Source organism: Oncorhynchus clarkii, chromosome 2 (genome assembly GCF_045791955.1).
Source record: "Oncorhynchus clarkii lewisi isolate Uvic-CL-2024 chromosome 2, UVic_Ocla_1.0, whole genome shotgun sequence".
Lineage (NCBI taxonomy): Eukaryota > Metazoa > Chordata > Actinopteri > Salmoniformes > Salmonidae > Oncorhynchus > Oncorhynchus clarkii.
In genome coordinates, this window is record NC_092148.1 from 82,756,092 (window position 1) to 82,781,616 (window position 25,525).

At 43.3% G+C, this 25,525-nt stretch overlaps 1 protein-coding gene across 1 annotated transcript; it reads right to left on the minus strand.

The window, feature by feature from the left end:
* Positions 1-6: 6 nt before the first annotated feature.
* LOC139382843 (leucine-rich repeat-containing G-protein coupled receptor 5-like) lies at positions 7-25,271 on the minus strand. The gene is made up of 16 exons (XM_071127084.1): positions 24,916-25,271; positions 17,302-17,373; positions 16,598-16,669; positions 16,436-16,507; positions 14,356-14,571; positions 14,059-14,130; positions 12,053-12,121; positions 11,892-11,963; positions 11,681-11,752; positions 11,489-11,557; positions 10,220-10,291; positions 9,983-10,048; positions 3,923-4,048; positions 3,688-3,779; positions 3,462-3,548; positions 7-1,670 (listed from the first exon to the last, which is right to left on the minus strand). Exons 1-16 carry the CDS (start codon positions 25,128-25,130, stop codon positions 658-660), a joined length of 2,457 nt encoding a protein of 818 aa, XP_070983185.1. The 5' UTR covers positions 25,131-25,271; the 3' UTR covers positions 7-657.
* Positions 25,272-25,525: the final 254 nt, after the last annotated feature.

Consider the following 25,525-nt stretch of genomic DNA (forward strand, 5'->3'; position numbering starts at 1 on the left):
CAAACATGATCCAAATAATTTGCTTTATACGTTCCACATTTCAAACTCTCTACATTTAAAACTTATTTGACCTTACTGTGACATTTGGTAATATCATTCAACTTGTAGCAATAAACAAACATGTCCTTACATTAGTATTTGCTTTATATTATTTTTGGTAAACGACTTTACATTTCCTCTATTGGCCAACTGATGATTCACAAACCATAGATCAACTAGTAGGTCCAATCTTTCTAAATACTTAAGAAATATATATTTACACCTAGAAAAAAGGGTTGCAACAAAAATATTAACAATTATAATTCATTAAACTATTCCACAGAGGTCATATAATTGTCCAAGTATGGTGACAGTTACTGTGTGTGTGCTGATATTTCAAGTACTTGAGAGTTGCTTAAAAATAACACTGTTACAGACCACTTCCATGTGTATGTATCTGAGGGTCACCTCAATGTTATCTATACCTCATGAGGACTTATCCATCCCCCAACCTGTCAAGTGTCACTATAACCATCACTGTTTCAGTGTGGGTCCCCCTGAGACTTGTGCTGAAGTGGCACTGCTTGTCACCTGGGTTAGAGTCTGGAGAGAGGTGTACTACACATGGGAGTGGGCAGGGGGACTAGCACCAGCAAGGAGTTAGGCGTTCTCTTCCACTTACAGTGTGAGAGAGACAAGGGCTTGCATGGAGTCACATGACTGTTTCTCCATGTCTTCGGAGTTCACTGAGAAAAAACTAGTGTGGCGCTGCCCTTTCTTTAGCCTGTGTGTTGTCCAATAGAGAAGCCTGCTGAGATCTTCCCTGAAATGAGGGCTGAGGAGCATGTAGAGCAAGGGGTCCAGACAGGAGGGCAGGGGCCCCACAAACAGCAGGATGGCCTTAGCCACCTTAGGGCTGGAGAGCTGGAGGAGGGAGGGAAGTGTCACAGGGAAAGAGAGGAGGCAGTTGGTGAAGAGGAGGCAGGCCTTAAGTTTGGTCACAGAGTAGTCCTGGACAGTGACTCCCTCTTTCTCTGCTGTGTCTCTGTCCATGTGACAGTAGTGTCTGGTATAGATGGCTGTCATCAGGAGGTAACACAGGGAGTTGAGCAGTACCAGGGCCGTGGTGTAGCTGTAGCCCAAACGGAAAGAGTGTCCGTAGGGAGAGGCCATGCAGAGAGAGGAGACCCCATACTCACCCATAGTGAGGAGAGGTAAGGTGGCAATGGCTCCAGCCAGGAAGCAACACAGAGCTGAGATACCTTGAGCACACCCCCACCCCAATGGAATCCTCCTGGTCTCAGTCTCGGACCACTGTGAGCCCCGGACAGTACATCCACGATATAAGACAACTGCCGTCAACAGGAAGACACTGGCCTCTGAGGAGAAGACTGACAAAAAGTCAAAGATCCAGCAACCTGGCCCACCCTCCCACCACGCACCAAAATCAGTATAGTGGTCAAATGAAATGCCGTCTAGTACAGCCAGGGCGGCGCTAGAGACGCCATTGAGGAGGTGGACCCAGGCCAAGACTCCCAGTAGATGCTGGGTAGGAGAGATCGGGGACTTCGAGGAGAGGGCGATGGATACCAGGACCAGGGAGTTGGACACCAAGGAGAGGATGACGATAATCCAAACAGCGCCTCGCACCAGCCAGCTCCCAAATAAACTCTGACATGACTGGAACGGACCTGGGGACAAACAGTTGTCAATCAACTACCCCAGTATTAGATTCGTGACAGTGTCAAATGAAGTATGTATGGGCATGGAATCCACTACGGTCCTATAGAGGTACAGGGTGTGTATGGGCATGGAATCCACTACGGTCCTATAGAGGTACAGGGTGTGTATGGGCATGGAATCCACTACAGTCCTATAGAGGTACAGAGTGTGTATGGGCATGGAATCCACTACGGTCCTATAGAGGTACAGAGTGTGTATGGGCATGGAACCCACTACGGTCCTATAGAGGTACAGGGTGTGTATGGGCATGGAATCCACTACGGTCCTATAGAGGTACAGGGTGTGTATGGGCATGGAATCCACTACGGTCCTATAGAGGTACAGAGTGTGTATGGGCATGGAATCCACTACGGTCCTATAGAGGTACAGGGTGTGTATGGGCATGGAATCCACTACGGTCCTATAGTAGTGTAGTATTATGTCAATGCATAAGTAAGTTGATCTCATCAATGCAGGGTCTTTCTTGGTAGGGTGCTGCCACAACAATCCTGTTCATAACTTCAGATAGAAAGATCTAGAAAGACCATTCACAACGTAAAGCTTTTGAAAACAAACCGACAACTGTGTACCACCGCTTCAGCTGCGCGGGCCAGGAGTAACAATGAGGACTTAACCATAAACTCCAGGACTATCCTAATCTGCCTTAGCGTCTGCAAGAGCAGAAAGAGTATCTTAACAACAAGGAACTTTGGTCCCAAATGAGGACCCAGCCGAGAAGAGATCAACATCCGACGAGCTTCTCCTTCACGTCTCTAAGGATTAAAATGAGGGTACAGGGTGTGTATGGGCATGGAATCCACTACGGTCCTATAGAGGTACAGGGTGTGTATGGGCATGGAATCCACTACGGTCCTATAGAGGTACAGAGTGTGTATGGGCATGGAATCCACTACGGTCCTATAGAGGTACAGGGTGTGTATGGGCATGGAATCCACTACGGTCCTATAGAGGTACAGAGTGTGTATGGGCATGGAATCCACTACGGTCCTATAGAGGTACAGGGTGTGTATGGGCATGGAATCCACTACGGTCCTATAGAGGTACAGAGTCTGTATGGGCATGAAATCCACTACGGTCCTATAGAGGTACAGAGTGTGTATGGGCATGGAATCCACTACGGTCCTATAGAGGTACAGAGTCTGTATGGGCATGGAATCCACTACGGTCCTATAGAGGTACAGAGTCTGTATGGGCATGGAATCCACTACGGTCCTATAGAGGTACAGAGTGTGTATGGGCATGGAATCCACTACTGTCCTATAGAGGTACAGAGTGTGTATGGGCATGGAATCCACTACGGTCCTATAGAGGTACAGAGTGTGTATGGGCATGGAATCCACTACGGTCCTATAGAGGTACAGAGTCTGTATGGGCATGAAATCCACTACGGTCCTATAGAGGTACAGAGTGTGTATGGGCATGGAATCCACTACGGTCCTATAGAGGTACAGGGTGTGTATGGGCATGGAATCCACTACGGTCCTATAGAGGTACAGGGTGTGTATGGGCATGGAATCCACTACTGTCCTATAGAGGTACAGAGTGTGTATGGGCATGGAATCCACTACGGTCCTATAGAGGTACAGGGTGTGTATGGGCATGGAATCCACTACTGTCCTATAGAGGTACAGAGTGTGTATGGGCATGGAATCCACTACGGTCCTATAGAGGTACAGCGTGTGCAGGCTTTTGTTCCAGCTTAATATTAACACACCTGATTAAACCAATCACAGACCTACCTTGGGCTGGGGAACAGTGGACAGAGTGCTGGGGTCTGGCGTCTACCTCACTCTCCACCAGGAAGTTATTCTGGTCTCTAGCCTCCTCTATAAGCAAATGGTAAGTAATCATTACTTTCACTTAATACACCAACCAAAACACAAAACATATTTCAAGGATGGTTTATGATGGTTGGCTATGATGTGTATTTGATGTGTATTTCCTTTCCAGTGACGAGATCTTTACTGATGTTCTCCGTTTTCCAGATGTAGGGGGACTTTGAGTTTTCTCCGGGTACAAAGGCACAGCACTGGAAGGCGTAGGGCATCACCACTACCCTGAGAACAATGCATAGCTTATGGTAAGACAGCTGCACGCAACCCCATAACACTTACTGCACTACATTCACTCACACACTGTCTCACCTTGAGTTGAAAACATTTTTAAGGGGCCCAGTTTAATCGTTAACTCTGTCAACTACCTGAGTTTAGGTAGTCTCTGGACAGGTAATGTGTGTCTCAGGGCAGTGTTGCCAGCGAGTCTGAGGTGTGTGAGGTCCTGAAAGCCTTCCATAGGGACGGAGGACAGCAGGTTGGAGCTGAGGTCACTGAGGGAATGGATTAAGAAACACAGATAAAGAGGAGATACTTTATTTCAATTGTTTGTCTGCATGTCTATGTCAGAGTTTCTCAAACTCTGTCCTGGGGCCCTCCTGGGTGCACGTTTGTTTTTTCGCCTAGCATTACACAGCGGATTCACATAATCAAAGATTGTTCGAAATAGCTGTGTAGTGTTCTGGCTGTTTTAAAGACTGTTCTTTTGTTCTTTAATATCATTTACATTTAGAGGGAATACACACAGACACACAACAATGGCAATCTTTTAGAGTAGTTCTTGCAAAAAATGTGTAATAGGGAAAAAGTTATGACATTCTTCGGGGAATTGCCAGGGACCTCACAATACCATATCACGATACTTAGGTGTTGATACTATACGTATTGCGAATTCGATACTGTGATTCAATGTTACAAACATTTTGCTCACTATGTCTGCTGCAGAGGGACAAGAGAGATGCATGATAAAACAAGTTTTGATCAGTCATGGAAATGCAAGAAATATCACACAGTAAAGAGGCCTCATTAATGATTTATTTCTGGCTTTCATTATTGTCCTGTTGCCATGCCAAGCTAGAATTTGTACATTGTATTGCCAGAAATGTTAAGTGTAGCAAAAGAGGTCTGCTAAGAAGGGTGGGTTTCTTTAGGATTCAGATTAGGCAGAGATGATTGTAATGTCCAACTGGTTTAGTCAGGATGATAACACTGACATAACATCATGACACCCTTCCAAGACCTCCAATACCTCCTCATGTATACACCAAATGCCATTCTGTTTGGGCTGTACATTGTGAGATGAATTCCCCAGTGATTGGGTCTCAATGTAGGCAGCAGCCTCTCTGAGTTGGTGATTGGTGTTTAGCAGTCTGATGACCTTGAGATATAAGCTGTTTTTCATTCTCTCGGTCCCAGCTTTGATGCACCTGTACTGACCTCGCCTTCTAGATGGTAGTGGTGTGCACCCACAGTGGCTCGGGTGGTTGTTGTCCTTGATGATATTTTTGGCCTTTCTGTGACATCGGATGCTGTAGGTGTCATGGAGGACAGGTAGTTTGCCCCCGGTGATGCGTTGTGCAGACCGCACCACCCTCTGGAGAGCCTTGCGGTTGAGGGCGGTGCAGTTGTGCCTTCTTCACCACACTGTCTTTGTGGGTGAACCATTTCAGTTTGTCTGTGATGTGTATGCCGAGGAACTTAAAACTTTCCACCTTCTCCACTAATGTCCCTTCAATGTGGATAGGAGGGTGCTTCCTCTGCTGTTTCCTGAAGTACACAATCATCTCCTTTGTTATGTTGAAGTTAAGTGAGAGGTTATTTTCCTGCCACCACACTCCGAGTGCCCTCACCTCCTCCCTGTAGGCTGTCTCGTCATTGTTGTTAATTAATCCCACTACTGTTGTGTCATCTGAAAACTTGATGATTGAGTTGGGGGTGTGACGGTCAGCGAAGTGGAGATGTTGTTTCCTACCTTCACCTGGCCTGTCAAAGTCCAGGACCCAATTACACAGGGTGGGGTTGAGACCCAGGGCCTCCAGCTTGATGATGAGTTTGGAGGGTACTATGGTGTTGAATGCTGAGCTGTAGTCAATGAACAGCATTCTTACATAAGTATTCCTCTTGTCCAGATGGGCTAGGGCAGTGTGATCGCAATTGCATCGTCTGTGAACCTGTTGGGGCGGTATGCAAACTGAAGTGGGTCTAGGGTGGTCGGTAAGGTGGAGGTGATATGATCTTTGACTAGTCTCTCGAAGCACTTCATAATGACAGAAGTGAGTGCTACGGGGCGGTAGTCATTTAGTTACGTTATCTTTGCCTTCTTGGGTACAGGAACAATGGTGGCCATCTTGAAGCATGTGGGGACAGCAGACTGGGATAGAGAGGGATTAAATATATCTGTAAACACACCAGCCAGCTGGTCTGTGCATGCTCTGAGGACGCTGCAAGGGATGCCGTCTGGGCCAGCAGCCTTGCAAGCTTTAAAACGTTGAAATGTTTTACTCACATCGGCCACTGTAGACCCTGCCACATTTGTCTCGTGTCTGAGCTGTTGAATTGCGACTCCACTTTGTCCCTGAACCGACATTTTGCTTGTTTGATTGCCTTGCGGAGGGAATAACTGCAGTATTCCCAGATCTCTTTCCATGGTTAAATGCGGTGGTTCGAGCGAATGCCGCCATCCATCCACGGTTTCTGGTTAGGGTAGGTTTTAATAGTCACAGTGGGTACAACATCTCCAATGCACTTCCTTATAAACTCAGTCACCGAGTCAGCATATAGATCGATATTGTTCTCTGAGGCTGACCAGAACATATCCCAGTCCGCGTGATCAAAACAATCTTGAAGCGTAGATTCTGATTGGTCAGACCAGCGATTAATGGTTCTAGTCACTGGTACATCCTGTTTGAGTTTCTGCATACAAAACGGTAGGAGCAAGATTGCATCGTGGTCGGATTTGCCGAAGGGAGGGCGGGGGAGGTCTTTATATGCATCGCGGAAGTCGGAGCAGCAGTGATCAAGTGTATTACCCCCACGAGTACTACAATCAATCTGCTGATAGAATTTAGGTAGCCTTGTTCTCTAATTTGCTTTGTTAAAATCCCCAGCTACAATAAATGCAGCATCAGGATATATGGTTTCCAGTCCAGTGAAGTTCCTCGTGGTGTCTGCTTGAGGGTGAATGTACACAGCTGTGACGATAACTGACTATTATTCTCTTGGGAGGTAATATGGCCAGCATTTGATTGTGAGGAATTCTAGGTTGGGTGAGCAGAAGGACTTGAGTTCCTGTATGTTGTTATGATTACACCATGAGTCATTAATCCTGAAGCATACACCACCGACGTTCCCAGAGTGGTGTTTATCTCTGTCAGCGCGATGCATGGAGAAGCCCGGTGGCTGAACTGATTCCTGACAACATATCCAGAGGCATCCATGTTTCCATGACACAGAGGATGTTATAATCTCTGATGTCTCTCTGGAAGGCTACCCTTGCTTGAATTTCATCTACCTTGTTGTCAAGAGTCTGTACATTGGCGAGTACTATACTCGGAAGCGGTGAGCGATGTGCAGGTCTATGGAGCCTGACCAGGAGGCCGCTCCATCTGCCCCTTCTGCGGCACTGTTGTTTTGGGTTGGTTTCTGGGATTAGATCCATTGTCCTGGGTGGTGGTCCAAACAGAGGATCTTCTTCAGGAAAGACGTATTCCTGGTCGTAATGTTGGTAAGTTGACGTCGCACTTATAGCCAATAGTTCTTCCCGTTTGTATGTAGTAAGACTTAAGATTTCCTTGGGTAACAATGTAAGAAATAATACATAAAAAAACAAAATACTGCGTAGTTGCCTTAGGACTCGAAGCGAGGCAACCATCTCTGTTGGAGCTTTCTTGGTCAATCAAACATCACCAAAATTATGTGGACATCTGCTCGTCGAGTATCTCATTCAAAAATCATGGACATTAATATGGAGTTGGTCCCCCCTTTCTACTATAACAGCCTCCACTCTTCTGGGAAGGCTTTCCACTAGATGTTGGAACATTGCTGCGGGGACTTTCTTCCATTCAGCCACCAGCATTAGTGAGGTTGGGCACTGATGTAGGGCAATTAGACTTGGCACCCAATCAGCGTTCCAATTCATCACAAAGGTGTTCAATGGGGTTGAGGTACGAGCTCTGTGCAGGCCAGTCAAGTTCTTTCACACCGATCTCGACAAACCATTTCTGTATGGACCTTGCTTTGTGCACAGGGACATTGTGATGCTGAAACAGGAAAGGGCCTTCCCCAAACTGTTGCCACAAAGTTGGAAGCTCAGAATTGTCTAGAATGTCATTGTATGCTGTTGCGTTTTGGCATGCGCCAAACCCAGATTAATCCGTTGGACTGTCAGATGGTGAAGTGTAATTCATCACTCCAGAGAACGCATTTCCACTGCTCCAGAGTCCAATGGCGGCGAGCTTAACACCACTCCAGCTGACGCTTGGCATTACGCATGGTGATCTTAGGCTTGTGTGCAACTGCTCGGCCATGGAAACCCATGTCATGAAACTATTGACGAGCAGTTATTGCGCTGACACTGCTTCCAGATGCAGTTTGGAACTCGTAGTGAGTATTGCAACTGAAGACAGAGGATTTTTAGGTGCTTCAGCACGCGGCAGTCCCGTTCTTTGAGCTTGTGTGGCTTACCCCTTCGGCTGAGCCATTGTTGCTCCTAGACGTTTCCACTTCACAATAACAAATCAAAATATATTTTCTATTTTAGATTCTTCAAAGTAGCCACCCTTTGCTTTGATGACAGCCTTGCACACTCTTGGCATTCTCTCAACCAGCTTCACCTGGAATGCTTTTCCAACAGTCTTGAAGGAGTTCCCACATATGCTGAGCACATGTTGGCTGCTTTTCCTTCACTCTGCGGTCCAACTCATCCCAAACCATCTTATTTGGGCTGAGGTCGGGTGATTGTGGAGCCAGGTCATCCATGCTTCTACATCTGCATTGCTTGCTGTTTGGGGTTTTACGCTAGGTTTCTGTACAGTACTTTGTGACATCGGCTGATGTAAAAAGGGCTTTATAAATAAATGTGATTGATTGATGCATCACTCTCCTTCTTCGTCAAATTGCCCTTACACAGCCTGGAGGTGGGTTTTGGGTCATTGTCCTGTTGAAAAACAAATGATAGTGCCACTAAGCGCAAACCAACAGGGATGGCATATCGTTGCCGAATGCTATGGTAGCCATGCTGGTTAAGTATGCCTTGAATTCTAAATAAATCACCGACTGTGTCACCAGCAAAGCACCATCACACCACCTCCTCCATGCTTCACAGTGAGAACCACACATGCGGAGATCCTCCGTTCACCTACTCTGCATCTCACAAAGACATGGCGGTTGGATCCAAAAATCGCACATTTGGGCTCATCAGACCAAAGGACAGATTTCCACTGGTCTAATTTCCATTGCTCTTGTTTCTTGGCCCAAGCAAGTCTCTTCTTCTTATTGGTGTACTTTAGTCTTGGTTTATTTGCAGCAATTCGACCATGAAGGCCTGATTCACGCAGTCTCCTCTGAACAGCTAATGTTGGAATGTGTCTGTTACTTGAACTCTGAAGCATTTATTTGGTCTGCAATCTGAGGTGCAGTTAACTCTATTGAACTTATCCTCTGCAGCAGAGGTAACTCTGGGTCTTCCTTTCCTGTGGTGGTCCTCAGGAGAGACAGTTTCATCATAGCGCTTGATGGTGTTTGCGACTGCCCTTGAAGAAACTTCCGGATTGACTGACTTTCATGTCTTAAAGTAATGATGGATGGTTGTTTCTCTTTGCTTATTTGAGCTATTCTTGACAGAATATGGACTTGGTATTTTACCATATAGGGCTATCTTCTGTATATCACCCCTACCTTATCACAACTCAACTGACTGGCTCAAACGCATTAAGAAGTAAAGACATTCCACATTAACTTTTAACAAGGCGGTACTGTTAAATGAAATGCATTGCAGGTGACTACCTCATGAAGCTGGTTGAGAGAATGCCAAGAGTGTGTGTAACCAGTGTGAAATGGCTCACTAGTTAGCGGGGTGTGCGCTAATAGCGTTTCAATCGGTGACGTCACTCGCTCTGAGACCTTGACGTAGTTGTTTCCCATGCTCTGCAAGGGCCGTGGCTTTTGTTGGGGCGAGGAGCGGGACGGAAGCAACAATGTTACATGTACAAAGCTGTCATCAAAGCAAAGGCTGGCTACTTTGAAGAATCTAAAAGGTTACTCACAGGGTTCTGAGTTCAGTCAGCTCTAGGAAAGTGTCTGTTGGAACCTTGTGGATATGGTTTTGATGGAGGTGACTAAATACAACAACACACAAACTCACAAATGTCCCCTGGATTGTATTTATGGCTGGGTTGAGGACAAACAATAATGGTAACGAAACCACTCACATTTTCTGGATCTTTCTGCAACCACTGAAGCTGGGAAGATGCTGGATCAGGTTATGGGAGAGATCCCTGCAGGTACAGTGTTCATAATTGTTTATTTAAAATGATGTTTAGGATAACACAACAACATCTAATTTCTAAGATACTGAACCAAGAGATATTATAGTACCAAGAGATATTATAGTATCACGAGATATTATAGTATCAAGAGATATTTGGTCAATCAGTATAGGGACTTACAGCTGTATCAGGTTGGGTAACTGGTCACAGAGGGTACCTGGCAGTGATGAGATGTGTGTACCTGTGACAGCTCTGAATAGACAGAGAATTTGGTCATAGAAAGGACAGACTCAAACCACGTTTACATCCACAGTTTTTATGCCAGTAAAGTCATATTGACAGTTTTTTTTATATCACAAGAGCTGTGATGTAAACAGGACATTTTGGTGTAATTTTATAAATGTCTACAGATCATTTCTTCGTTCGACATGGTGAGATCATTTTATGTCTGTAAAATTAATTATGCGGGAAATGGCGGTGGACACGACTTTATGCGCAAATTTGTATATAATAGCCATCACATCAAAGTACATTTGGAGTCAGGCAATAATATGGTGTGTGGTCCTCCCACTACAACTCGGGAAACCATGCAGTTTATTAGGCTAAAGATTAAATAAGTTAGGATGAACTTGCACAGTGATGAGCTTGACGCTCCTTTCCAATAACTGTTGATGGTCTTATAATTTTTTATTTTTTATTTATTGTTTTACTATTTTCAGTTTTTGTTTTTGGGGGTCTTATTCTGGTGACATGATGATCGAAGCTTGACTGCAATTTATCCATAATCATTTCTTCATGTAGACTAGCCAACCCGCACTGTATCTGCGAGCTGTTAGCACACGTGCCAAGACCAGAGTTGGCACATTTGCTATTTAACGCAACAGTTTTTGTGAGAAATGGAAATACATTGAAAATGTTTTCTTTTTTTTGGTACATTAAAACTAAAAGGGATACTTTGGGATTTTGGCAAGGAGGCCCTTTGTCTGCTTCCCAAGAGTCAGATGAACTCATGGATACCATTTTTATGTCCCTGTGTCCAGTATGAAAGAAGTTAGAGGTAGTTTTGTAAGCCAATGCTAACTAGCATTAGCACAATTAATGGAGTCTATTGGTATCTGCTAACATGCTAGTTAACAAGTTCCTTCAAACTGCACGCAAAGACATAAATAGTATCCACAAGTTCATCTGACCTTGGGGAAGTAGGTAAAGGGCCTCATTGCCAAAATCCAGAAGTGAAAAAAGTGCATTAAGTGTGCATTACTTCATAACGCACTGGTTTTTATCCGCAACAAGTCCATTTGGTGGAAACTGCACATTTTTTATTTTATGTGGATTCTGGAATATTCGCATGAAAATCTGTCTGCAATTGGATGGAAACCTAGCTAATGTGCTGGATCTGATTCATGAGAGCTGGGGTGTATTTAGGGACTTTTGAGGACTGAGACTTACAGGGTTTCCAAACTGTTTGTGCCAGTGAGGTCTGGAAACTCTGTGATATCTGTGGCTCCGTTGAGTGATCTATACAATAACAAAAAAGACGGACAAAAATTTGAAAATCACACCTGCTTAGCTTTCTTCAATTTTCATCTACTTCTTCTCAAATGAGGTAGGACAGAATGAAGAGGGATAATGGAGACTTACAGCATCCGTAGCGCTGGTAAATGCTGGAAAGCTGATTTCCCTACAAACTGGATGGGATTGTTGTAGAAGTATCTGTTAGAGAGGAAATAGAGCGCTATTGTCCGCGTGATCAAAATTACCTCACTCATCGAATCATTGTGAATCGATCATAATGATTGATTACTTATTCACGATCAACTTCACCTCAGGACGTTGACGCAAGAGCACCTACATTGTGTCGAGGGACGGGTTTCCCACGAAGGCTTCCTCTGGGACAGATCTGATGTTGTTGCTATGGAAACTCCTTGGGGGCACATATTTCAGATTTAAGATAACTGAAAATGTGATTTGTTCTATAAGTGGCAGCACTGGAGTGTAATGAGTTTCACTCACAGCTCTTTGAGGTTAGGGAGGGCTCTGATGGCCGTGGGAAACATGGCAAGGTCGTTGTCGTTCAAATCTCTGAGGGTCGGGGGAAAAAAGGAACATTCATTATTACAGTTGTCTGCACTGATACAGTAACTTCCCTTACTCTACTTTCCTGTCAAGAATTCATGGCTGCAGTGAAGTACAGAAAGGTTCCAGACCCTCTATCTCTGTCCAGAGTTTATACCACTCATATTAGAGCCTCTTTCTCACATGAGGCTGCTTCCTGTTTGTCCAAACTAGATGCCTAGGAACCTATAGGTCTATGCTAAGAACTGTCAGGTCTGGATTGGCTTCCAGGCAGAGGGTGAGGAGGATTTACAATAGTTTACAACCCTGCCTGCTCCTTCATGGGCAGGGGACTATTGTACTGCTAAATATGATTTACACACATCAAGTACAAGGGGGGTTTCCTGGAACCATGTGAGGACATGAAGTGCCTTCAGAAAGTATTCATACCTCTTGACTTATTCCACATTTTGTTGTCTTACAGTCTGAATTAAATAGATTTTTAATATTTTTAATACCCCATAATGACACAGGGAAAACATATTTTTTGACATTTTTGCAAATGTATTGAAAATTAAATATCTCATTTACATAAGTATTCACACCGCTGAGTCAATACTTTGTAGAAGCAACTTTGGCAGCGATTACAGCTGTGACTCTAAGAGCTTTCAACACCTGGATTGTGCAACATTTGCCCATTATTCTTTTAGAAATTCTACAAGCTCTGTCAAATTGATTGTTGATCATTGCAAGGCAACCATTTTCAGGTCTTGTCATAGATTTTCAAGTAGATTTAAATCAAAACTAACTCTGCCACTCAGGAACATTCACTGTCTTCTTGGTAAGCAACTCCAGTGTAGATTTGGCCTTGTGTTTTAGGCTATTGTCCTGTTGAAAGGTGAATTCATCTCCCAGTGTCTGGTGGAAAGCAGACTGAACCAGGTTTTCTCGAGGACAATGATCACCAACCAGTCGACCACAGGGCATTCCTAGTCGATCACCAAATATGTTGAAAGGCCAACGATAAAGGCATAAAGGCTTGCGCTCCTTTTGTGTGTGTGGCGGACAGTGTTCCCATTTTTAACCATTTTATTTGTCTGAAAAGATGCCTACAGACCGGGAGGTCTGTGGCTAAATCGAGTACGCCTACCTCACTGGCCAATTGGATAGCTCAAATCACCATGCCTACAGCGTCCACGACCCCAGCTACATCAAAGTTTGATACTGGTCTACTTGAGATTTCATAACTTTAAAACCATTACCGACCAGAGAGACTGTCAAAGAATACAGCAGAGTGCTTCTGTTTTTAAGAGTCAGTTGATGTCTAAGTATTTATTCAGCACTGCCAACACTGTTTTTATTCAACACTATTTATTACAAAACATAAAACGCGCTTCACCCTAGTTACACTCGCACTGCGGGTGCAATGAATGAGTAGCCAAGTGTTTCAGTTAATTGTATTATTATTAGCAGCTCGTTGTGTCTATTTTAATATCTAGGAATATTTAACTTTCTCTGGTCATAGGAGAACAACATGAACCCCTCTCTCTGGTCAGTCTCACCAGAGGAAAGGAAGGAGAGAGCAGGGACCGTGATGGGCAGACCCTCTGCTGCCTCAGTGTCTAGCCTGGGTACCCCAGTGTCTAGCCTGGGTACCCCAGTGTCTAGTCTGGGTACCTCAGTGTCTAGCCTGGGTACCTCAGTGTCTAGCCTGGGTACCTCAGTGTCTATGTGTTCAACAACAAAACGTTGGCTGAAGCAAAGAGAGACTGGCACCCAGACTTTCAAAAACATATAATGATGTGTGTCATCTTGAATCAAATAATTAATTAGTAGGTTATTAGTTCATTAGCTTTTTATAATCTAATGTCTCAGTAAATACCTGGTCATTTCTGTACCGTAAAAAATTGTGTCAATCAAGTCATAAGGTGATGAAGGTACATTTGAGGTAGAGGTGAACTCACAGAGTCTCCAGGCTGAGAAGCCCATCAAAACACCTATCACCCAACGACTGGATTTGGTTGTTATGAAGATGCCTAGGAAGAGATGCATGGAAAGATATCAAAAGAGTGTGAAGACCCAATAACGCCCTGCAGGGTTCTACACATTGGTAGAAAGGAAGTAGGTATGCGTAGGAGCAAAAGAGAGAGAAGGTAGAAAACAAAGAACATTGAAAGACGGAGAGAGCAAGGCTTCCCCTTAAACAACAAAAACAAATGATATAACAACCAACCGTTGGTCAATCCAACCATGCTACTCACAGGACCACCAGACTGGTGAGATTGGCGAAAGCGTGGTCTGGGATGTGGGTGATGCTGTTGAGGGCCAGGGTCACTGCCTGCAGGGTTGGCAGGATGGCCAGTGCATGGACGGGCACCTCCGTTAGGGTATTATCATCCAGCCACAGGTGGCGTAAGGACACCAGGCCCCTAAAGGAGCTCTCAGGAACACTGGCAATTTCGTTGGCATCCAACCGCCTGACAGAGAGGAAGAGTTGCAGACAGTGTCCCATACATTCAGATTTTCCTTGAAAATACAGTAATCAATTACATTCAAAGTGCATTTTTAAGAATTCTCAAGTTATTTCTTTGGAGCGGACATGTTTATTCATTAACATTTCTCTGTTAATTTAGATTAATTTCACAAACAAATTCATGCACCATCTACTTGTTCTATAAATACATGCTTTTACATGGCGCATGCATGTCCAGTACATTAATGTAAAACATTTATATTGAAAGGTAGAAAATAAAGTTGTTTGGAAAACACAAAATAAATGTAGACCTTGTGCTTTAATTAATTTCTCATATTAAACAGCATCTCCAAGCTGCTTTTTATTCCAGAGAGACATAATCGATCAGGGAGGTCTGTGCATTCTTTGGGTGCATGGTAGTAATTTCTGGTGTTGACATTTGCTGTAGGGACTAGCTGTCTGACAAAGGGTCCTGGCACCACCACAAGCAGACAGCTTACTTGAGGTCATCCTTTGTCTGTCTGTCTAACGTGTGAACTTCAGATTGGTATGTCTAAACAACATGGATAGCTATTTACTCCAGCCAGAGCGTTCAAACACGAGCCTGATTGAGATGTGGAGGACAGAGGATCAGGTAAACATGTTTAGGGATGCCTCAGGGCTCAGTGTAACAACAGTTCATTTTGTAAGAGGATAATGACGGAGTGAGTTTCGTGTGTGTATGGGGCGGCAGGTAGCCTGGTTAAGAGCATTAGGCCAGTGACCGAAAGGTCGGTGGTTCGAATTCCTGAGCCAACTAGGTGAAAAATCTGTCAATGTGACCTTGAGCGAGACACTTAACCCTAGTCCCCCTGGATAAGAGGATCTGCTAAAATGTGTGTGTGGCTATAATCCATTAGACTTTTCGTGGTTCTACATAATTTCGATTATAACATATTAAAGCTACTGAACTTTCAATATTAAGTGTAACTGAAGGTCGGTGTGTATGTGTGTGGCAGAGAGAAAACATTCCCACATTACCAACATTGTGCCATGTTTACAAATGACATGGACAATTACATTTGTGGCTCTCTAAGTGGCCTTAACCACAAATGTTTTCATTGAATGTTGCATTGTGTTTTCTGTCTCTGGAGAATAATACTTCCAAACAGTGAGAGCATAAACCAAACATATGAAATAAACCTGAAAATTCAGCTTAGCGTCAAATAAGGTCCGTCTATCATCAGTGACTGTCAAAATTAATACATATATTAATCCTTAATACAAGGAGCCCCTTTTTTCAGATGGAATGACACAAAATAAGCTATTGGCGAAGGCTAAGACTGTGGACAGATGTACCAAGGCTATAGAGTTAGAGCACAGACATAGGCAGCGCCATTGAGGACCATTTTAAGTCGTCAACTGGGTGGGACATCCTATAGGTTAAGGAACGATCACATAATTCCATCCAGGTCACCAGGAGGGATCAGCCAATGAATTATGAGGAAACATTCCAGAACGGCAGGTGGTAAAAAAATGTCTTTATACCTGTTCAAACACACTATGTGGCAGTGTGGACCCTTTCAGTTTGTTTACCAACTCATAGAAGTAGTAGAAGAAAATGGACTACTTAGAAATGGAGATGGCCTCAATGGCGCTGCCCGTGCTCTCACAGACAATGATGCAATGTCTATCCAATGTCTATGGTAAAGACTCAATATGGTGGCATTTCTCTCCTCCTCTCCTTCCTCTATTCCCTGCTCAGCTCCTTCTCGAACTGCGCTGCAGAGGGGCTATATTCAGGTGGGCATCATACAGAGAAAACTAACTGGGTCTTGAATTAGCTAGTGTCATCTTGTGCATGTGTTCAGTTGTTCAGATATACTCACAGAGACTGTAGGTTCCTCAGGTTCTCAAGAGCCTTGCTGGGAACCTGCTTTAGGTGATTGTTCTGTAGCATTCTGTTCAGAAAGACAGAAGGTATTAATTCACAAAGATGCAAGTTTTTAGGAATTGATCATGTATGTGTGAGCTAGTAAAATATGACTTACAGTACTTTGAGATTGAAGAGGCCAGAGAAAGCCCCTTCAGGGATGTCTGTTAGGTTATTTCCTGCTAGTCGTCTGCAGGGTGAGAAGCAGACGAAAGATACAAATGATGATATGGGTGTGGGAAATACACGTACACACATACTCATACACACTGTACTACATTACAGATGATTATTTGTTAACAACTGAACTTCCACTGATTCCCCCGGCACCAGTTTATTTAATTAATAAGCCAACCAGGCACCATAAACTGTAACCTGAGCCTGTTGTTTCTGAATTTCAATTTCCTGACTCCCTTTCAACAGCTCCAACAGAAAGCTGTTTCATACATGGGCAAGTAAAGAGAATGGAGTCTAATGTTAACATCATTACTGCTTCTGAATCCCGGTCCATTCTGATAGCACATCTATCGAGCCACACTGATCCGTCTGTTTTGTGTTTGTCTCTTACCCCATATTTACTGTCTGGTTCAAACTACATGTAGACTAGAGAGGGGGTTTTCAGCAGTGAGCAAACACTAACTCTGGGTTCTTTACTTGGGGATTTATTACAGACAATTTGGGGACCAGTGTAATACTCTTCAGCAGTCAGCATCAGACCAGAGAAATTTTCCAACAGAGAAATCTAATCTCCAGGAAGGACGAAGCTTAAACTCTCAAACTCCTACTAAAGAGGGGTGCCATCTGTCCTAGACTAATACTCACAGCTCTTGGAGGAAGTGTAGGTTGGAGAGGGCTCTGTTGGGCAGCAGGGTGAGGTTGTTCATACTCAGATCACTGATGGAAGAACACAGAACAGTAACAGTTTGTTACACAGTAGCAGCAGCATCCTGTTTCCATTGAGCATCATTGAGATGTTTCTACAACTTGATTGGAGTCCATCTGTAGTAAATTCAATTGACTGGACATGATTTGGAAAGGAACATACCTGTCTATGTAAGTTACCACATTTGACCAAGCCATGAGGTCGAAGGAATTGTCTGTAGAGCTCCGAGACAGGATTGTGTCGAGGCACCGATCTGGGGAATGGTACCAAAACAATTCTGCAGCATTGAAGGTCCCCAAGAACACAGTGGCCTCCATCATTTAATGGAAGGAGTTTGTATCCACCAAGACTCTTCCTAGAGCTGGCCGCCCAGCCAAACTGAGCAATCGGGGGAGAAGGGCAATGGTCAGGGACGGGACCAAGAACCTGATGACAGAGCTCCAGAGTTCCTCTGTGGAGATGGGAGAACCATCCAGAAGGACAACCATCTCTGCAACACTCCACCCATTAGGCATTGTTGTTAGAATGACCAGATGGAAGCCACTCCTCAGTTAAAGGCACATGACAGCCCACTTGGAGTTCGTGAAAAGGCACCTAAAGGACTTTCAGACGATGAGAAACAAGATACTCTGGTCTGATGAAACCAAGATTGAACTCTTTGGCCTGAATGCCAAGCGTCAGGTCTGGAGGAAACCAGGCACCGCTCATCAACTTTCCATTACCATCCCTACGGTGAAGCATGGTAGTGGCACCATCATGCTGTGGGGATATTTTTCAGAGGCAGGGACTGGGAGACTAGCCTAAATGTATGCTTGATCCGAAGATGTGGTCAGAGCCTCCATATGGATGGTGTGACGTAATTGCGGAGCCTCCAGAGGTCATGCAGAGGCCAAATCGGGCTCTGTACCGCATCGCCATGCGCCTCCCAAATTTTTTAACAATGTGGAGGGCTCTATATAGCTCTGCGTTAACATGATTGGTTGACTGTAGGTGGAGGTGATACATCCTGTAGAAAACACAAACTCACTTCCTTGACAACAGCTCTGCAGTGCTCCACGAAGCACAAGAAGTATCACAAGAAGTATCAATGCCTTGACTTCTGCTGAGTCTATATCACTGTAAATGCTGCATGGCTGTAACGAATGCGCTGAGAGTCGGGAAGCAAGTAAAGGGAGTGAGTGTTTAATAAATAAATGGCACAAAAAACAAGGAACACGAACAACGCACTGACATGGAACAGAGTCAATGAAGACGTTATAATAAATTAAATGAAACTTTCACGAAAATGTTCATATGAAAACCATAACTGGCATGCAGATCGGTAGAAATTGTAAGATAAATTGTAATTCCATATGAGAAAGGTTGCCGACTCCTCATGTAGCCTATTACTGTCAACTTCAGGAGAGTAATAGCAGAATCTGCGAAAGCCAGCCTCGGTGGTAGGAGAGTAGTTGGGTCAAGTTCCGTTCTTTTTCTTCTGGTTTTCTAGATCTCTGGCGCCCTCTTGGGGCATTTGTCTTACTTCATCAAACCCTAAGCTTTAAGCATCAGACAAGCTCAATGCATATAGTTGATTTTATTAAAACACATAGGGTGTGTCTATATGGTAAAATTCATGTCTAAACATTTCGGCCAATCGACTGGTAAAAAGAACAGACAACTTTTGGTCGACCAAGATTTTTTTTAGTCGGGGCCAGCCCTAGGCTGAGTACTTTGTTTTGGGTCCCTTTGGCTGTCAGGCCTTGCAGCCTTGGGACCTTGAAAACTCATGTATTTCATGGAATAATTTGGTCAATATCTGGTATGAATTGGTCATAAAATGTGATATTTCCATGGCGTATTTAAGGAACGAGCTCTAGAAATTGAGACCACTTAGGAAAATAGTAGATACTGCAGAGGAATGTCAGCAGAAAGAAAGTTCTCTGTTCAATTCCTTGTATTATGTGTTGTAATAAAACACTGCAACACCAGTGGAGTGGTCTTTGGAAGTTACAGTCCAGCAGGCATATACTATCTCTAAAGATTTGGACATGGGGATGAGGGCTGACAGTGTCTGTGTAAAGATTTAAGGAGGGATTTGTCCCCCTTTTCTAGATAAAGGATGGACGATGTTGATGAGGCGTTGATTCTGTGTGGAGTCCTTAACATTTCACAAGTAAGACCCTCTGACATAAGCAAGGGTGTCATGATACAAAGCATGCTACTACAGTACCACTGTGTCCCTGTTAACCCCTTCCTCCCTAGACAGTTGTAATGTTTTAGACTTCTCAAATCTAGAACCTAACTTTTAGAACTACAATGTATCTCTTTTCAAGCTTTTTCAAATAGTCGCAAGTCTAAAACACATAAACCCAGAATGTTCTTTAAATGTACTATCATGCATGCGCACATTCAAAAAACAGAAAGCTAACATAATGAGCCAGTACCCCAGTACACTTATGGTCTGGGACCAGAGGGGATGGATCGATTTAGATAGGCTGTCAGAGATAGAGATAATCTGTCTGCTTTAGGCACTGCCGTACATGTAACGTTGTACTGTGCGATGTTAAGAAGCCAAGGTATCTGTAAAAAAATGTACATCATAAACCAAGAATCTATACAGGTCTGAACTGAAAGAACGTAATTCTTCAATCTTAAACTTGATGGCGTAACATTTGTATAGATTGAACTCCTGTACATCAAAATGGTTGGATGTGCACTGGAGGAACATTGCATTCGTGCTGCTAAGGGTGAAATGTGAGAAGCAGGCAACATGACTGACAAAATCATTGTGTTCGCAGGCTTTTAGTGGTGACAGAGAGGCATGTGGCGGATGATGTCTTTCCCTTTTTGCTCTCTCTCTCTCTCCCATTTTCTCTCTCTTTCGCTCTCCCCCTCTCTTTCTTTCCTCTCTATTTTTCTCTCCCCCTCTTTCTTTCTTTCCTCTCTATTTTTCTCTCCCCCTCTTTCTTTCTCCATAGTTCCCTCTGGTCCCTAACAAAGACCCCCTTTTCCTTCAACTTTCAGTTAACCATCTGCTATGTTGTACGTATGTCAGGAATCCATAGCATTTCCTATGAAAATCCCCCAGTTCCTGCATGGCTGTCTCCAGCAGGGAATGGGTTAATGAGCTGTCCTTTTTCATCCCTTTATTATGAACAAGCACAGTATGTATGAAGCAGCACGTACAGATCAGCATGTGTCTATTTACACACACACACACACACACCAGTGGCGACCAGTAATATATATAAACTCATCAAAAAAAGAAACATCCCTTTTTCAGGACCCTGTCTTTCAAATATAAGTTGTAAAAATCCAAATAACTTCACAGATCTTCATTGTAAAGGGTTTAAACACGGTTCCCCATGCTTGTTCAATGAACCATAAACAATTAATGAACATGCATCTGTGGAACGGTCGTTAAGACACTAACAGCTTACAGATGGTAGGCAATTAATGTGACAGTTATGAAAACTTAGGACACTAAAGAGGCCTTTCTACTGACTCTGAAAAACACCAAAAGAAAGATGCCTAGGGTCCCTGCTCATCTGAGTGAACATGCTTTAGGCATGCTGCAAGGAAGCATGAGGACTGCAGATGTGGCCAGGGCAATAAATTGCAATGTCCGTATTGTGAGACACCTAAGACAGCGCTACAGGGAGACAGGACGGACAGCAGATCGTCTGCGCAGTGGCAGACCACGTGTAAGATACCAGATACTGACTGTTACTTTTGGTTTAGAATAGAGGTCGGCTGATTATGATTTTTCAACGCCAATACCGATACCGATTATTGGAGGACCAATAAAAGCCGATACCAATTTTTTTTTTAATATTGACAATTACAACAATGCTGAATGAACACTTATTTTAACTTAATATAATACATCAATAAAATCAATTTAGCCTAAAATAAATAGTGAAACATGTTCAATTTGGTTTAAATAATGCAAAAACAAAGTGTTGGAGAAGAAAGTAAAAGTGCAATATGTGCCATGTAAGAAAGCTAACGTTTAAATTCCTTGCTCAGAACATGAGAACATATGAAAGCTGGTGGTTCCTTTTAACATGAGTCTTCAATATTCCCAGCTAAGAAGTTTTAGGTTGTAGTTATTATAGGAATTATAGGACTATTTCTCTCCATACCATTTGTATTTCATTAACCTTTGACAATTGGATGTTCTTATAGGCACTTTAGTATTGCCAGTGTAACAGTATAGCTTCCGTCCATCTCCTCGCTCCTACCTGGGCTCGAACCAGGAACACATCGACATCAGCCACCCTCGAAGCAGCGTTACCCATCGCTCCACAAAAGCCGCAGCCCTTGCAGAGCAATGGGAACAACTACTCCAAGTCTCAGAGCAAGTGACGATTGGAACGCTATTAGCGCGCACCCCACTAACTAGCTAGCCATTTCACATCAGCTACACCAGCCTAATCTTGGGAGTTGATAGGCTTGAAGTCATATACAGCGCAATGATAGAAGCATTGCGAAGAGCTGCTGTCAAACGCACGAAAGTGCTGTTTGAATGAATGCTTACGAGCCTGCTGGTGCATACCACTGCTCAGTCAGACTGCTCTATCAAATCATAGACTTAATTATAACTTAATAACACACAGAAATACGAGCCATAGGTCATTAATATGGTCGAATCCGGAAACTATCATCTCGAAAACAAGACGCTTATTCTTTCAGTGAAATACGGAACCATTCCGTATTATATCTAACGGGTGGCATCCATAAGTCTAAATATTCCTGTTACATTGCACAACCTTCAATGTTATGTCAGAATTACGTACAATTCTGGCAAATTAGGCCGCCCAAACTGTTGCATATACACTGACTCTGCGTGCAATGAACGCAAGAGAAGTGACACAATTTCACCTGGTTAATATTGCCTGCTAACCTGGATTTCTTTTAGCTAAATATGCAGGTTTAAAAATATATACTTCTGTGTATTGATTTTAAGAAAAGCATTGATGTTTATGGTTAGGTACACATTGGAGCAACGACAGTCCTTTTTCGCGAATACGCACCGCAGCGATTATATGCAACGCAGGACACGCTAGATAAACTAGTAATATCATCAACCATGTGTAGTTAACTAGTGATTATGATTGATTGATTGTTTTTTATAAGATAAGTTTAATGCTAGCTAGCAACTTACCTTGGCTTACTGCATTCGCGTAACAAGCAGGCTCCTCGTGGAGTGTAATGTAATCAGTTGGTTAGAGCGTTGGACTAGTTAACTGTAAGGTTGCAAGATTGAATCCCCGAGCTGACAAGGTAAAAATCTGTCGTTCTGCCCATGAACAAGGCAGTTAAACCACCGTTCCTAGGCCGTCATTGAAAATAAGAATGTGTTCTTAACTGACTTTCCTAGTTAAATAAAGATTAAATAAAGTTGTAAAAATAAAATATATATATTTTTAATCGGCCAAATCGGTGTCCAAAAATACCGATTTCCGATTGTTATGAAAACTTGAAATCGGCCCTAATTAATCAGCCATTCCGATTATTCGGTCAACCTCTAATTTAGATCCTCCCCCTTTGTTCAGGGACACATTATTCAATTTCTGTTAGTCACATGTCTGTGGAACTTGTTCAGTTTATGTCTCAGTTTTTGAATCTTATGTTTATATATAAAAATATTTTTTTGGGGGGGGGGGGCTTGACTGTTTTGCATGTTATTTTGGCATTAATATATGTCACATATCAGTTTGCAAACAATGTAAAAAAAATATATATATATCTTTGAGTTAATAAAGCTGCATACACACATGGTGTAATGACTTCTGCCGCAGTCTGTCCCTCTCCTTGTTCAGGCGGCGTTCGGAGGTCGGCGTCACCAGCCTTCTAGCCATCGCTGATCCACTTTTCATTTTCCATTTGTTTTGTCTTTGTCTTACACACCTGGTTTCAATCCCCCAATTACTTGTTCATTATTTAACCCTCTGTTCCCCCATGTGTGTTTGTTAGTAATTGATTTTGTATTGCGGTCCGTATTTGTGGCCTTGTATTTATACGACGTGTATTGTGATATATTTTTGTAAAATTGCTTTCATTACTCATATCTGCTGTCCTGCGCCTGACTCATCTCACCAGCTACACACAGACACTTTACACATGGCCCAAAATGCAGGTGTTTCAACCTAGCTCAGTGCATCTGTGGTGGTGGGGCAAGCCAGCAAAAAATAGGAGCATTGCGTCGTGATTGGTTCAGTGTTCTGTCATTCATGGGGACACTACGTCATTGCGAAGTTTATGCCCTTAGTAAGGGTAGACATCCAAAAATTCAGCCCTTTGGGTCCTGCCATAGAGTTAGATTACAAGTGCTCTTCCAATAAGGCTCAAAATCATTGGTCACAGATAAAAATGACATCAAATCACGTCATATGTACAGTAGCTTTGATTGGACTGTCAACATCTTACTTTCAAAGTCTTAGCTAGCAGTCATTATCATGAATCAAGTCGACAATCTACTGGCAAATCCTTTTTAATCCTTGTCATATGAAGAGAAATTATAGATAAAACGTATCGGTGCTCATCGGCCATTGGACATAAAGATTACACAACTATTTGGAAATCGCAAATTCAACAATGAGTTGTTTGGAAGAAATCAGTGGCTAACTGCAAGCAGTGCAAAGCAACCAGTAGCCTGCTTTTCATTGTCTGCTTATATGCCCCCTTTATTTATCCAATGGTTCTGATTTGGTGTACAGGGAAAATACTGTAAGATCAGGCTATGTTCTGCATTCTGTCCCTGTACATCTCAAAAGTGCTGAACACATAGTTATATCGTCGCTCGCTCATTAATGTCTTAATCGAAATTACGGAATGCCTCTTATCCGCTCATCATTACCTTATGCCATAGTTTGTACATCTCAATTGTCAGTAGAAACCACATTTGTTTAAGTAAGTTAGCCATATCAGCTGTTTTTAAGGCAATAAACAAGGCTGAATAATTGTTTAGCTGCCCGACAAGGCTCCGCTGATAGCCAGGTGTAGTCGTGGTAAGGACTTCATTGTGCTGGAAAGAAAGCTCAGCTGGGACAGCTTTATGTAGGCCCTAACAGTTTGTGGGCATCGCCTGTCTTCATTATAGTTCAATGAATGTATTGTTTAGTGTTGTGTAGTGTCTTTGTTGGCATGCATCTAAAAAAAAATCCCACCAAAAATGACATGCTAAAATCGCCACTGACAGACACACACACACACGCACACGCACACGCACAAACATCAACAATCAAAAGTATGTCGTGAATGTTCTGATATTTGGATGTCATGTCTGTGACCTGGCTCAGAAAGAGGTCAGTCCTTTGGTCTTTCAACTCTTGTCAAGAACCATTACAGTAATCCTACTCAAGGCTGGCACTGATAGGGTCAGAGTGTCCCCACAGTAGAACTCTACAGACTTCTGAGAGAACCTGCAGGGTTGCTTGTTTTAGCGTTGGTATTTAGTGTTTTATCCCCTGCTGAAAAGACAGGTGCAAACGTGTATGGAGGACAGTAAATGTTACACTCAACAGTTGCCAGCACACGAACATGTTATGAATATAATTTAAACTTACAGGTAGGAAGTAAATACGCTCAATGTTGACGGCAACTCCGCGAGACCGAGGTCCACACAGTCCACGCGCAGAAGCATGCCGTCGTCTTCACAATTACAAAGCGACGGGCAGCCGGTGTCGGTGTCAAGAACCCCGGTCCGTTCTGTGCCCGCGCAGTCCGCCACTCCAAGCAGAAAAGTGAGCATAATAATTGCAAGAAAACACATAATAACCATACACAGAAATGTTTTTCAGATAACACTTTGCAGTTGTTCAACTAGTGTTGGACTTGTCCCCTCTTGGTTTCTTTGCAATGGCTTGCCTGGCTAGAGTAAAGCAATATTCATGGCACCGCACATCATGACAAAGTCAACAATAATAGACAGATGTGGAGAAAAGGCGGAGTAGGGAGGAGGAGCCCACATTGTATTGTTATTACCATACAGTATTAATACCATGTGTCAGTGTGGGCTACTGTAGACTTCTGTAGATTGCTACCATCTCGTGGTGTATTAAAATACCCCACTCTTATTGCAGGCCTTCTTTCTCAAAGAATTGTAGAGCCTGATGGAAGCAGAGCTGCCTGGAGGTGAGTCTGAGATTGCACTCTACATCCTCTTCAACACCAAGG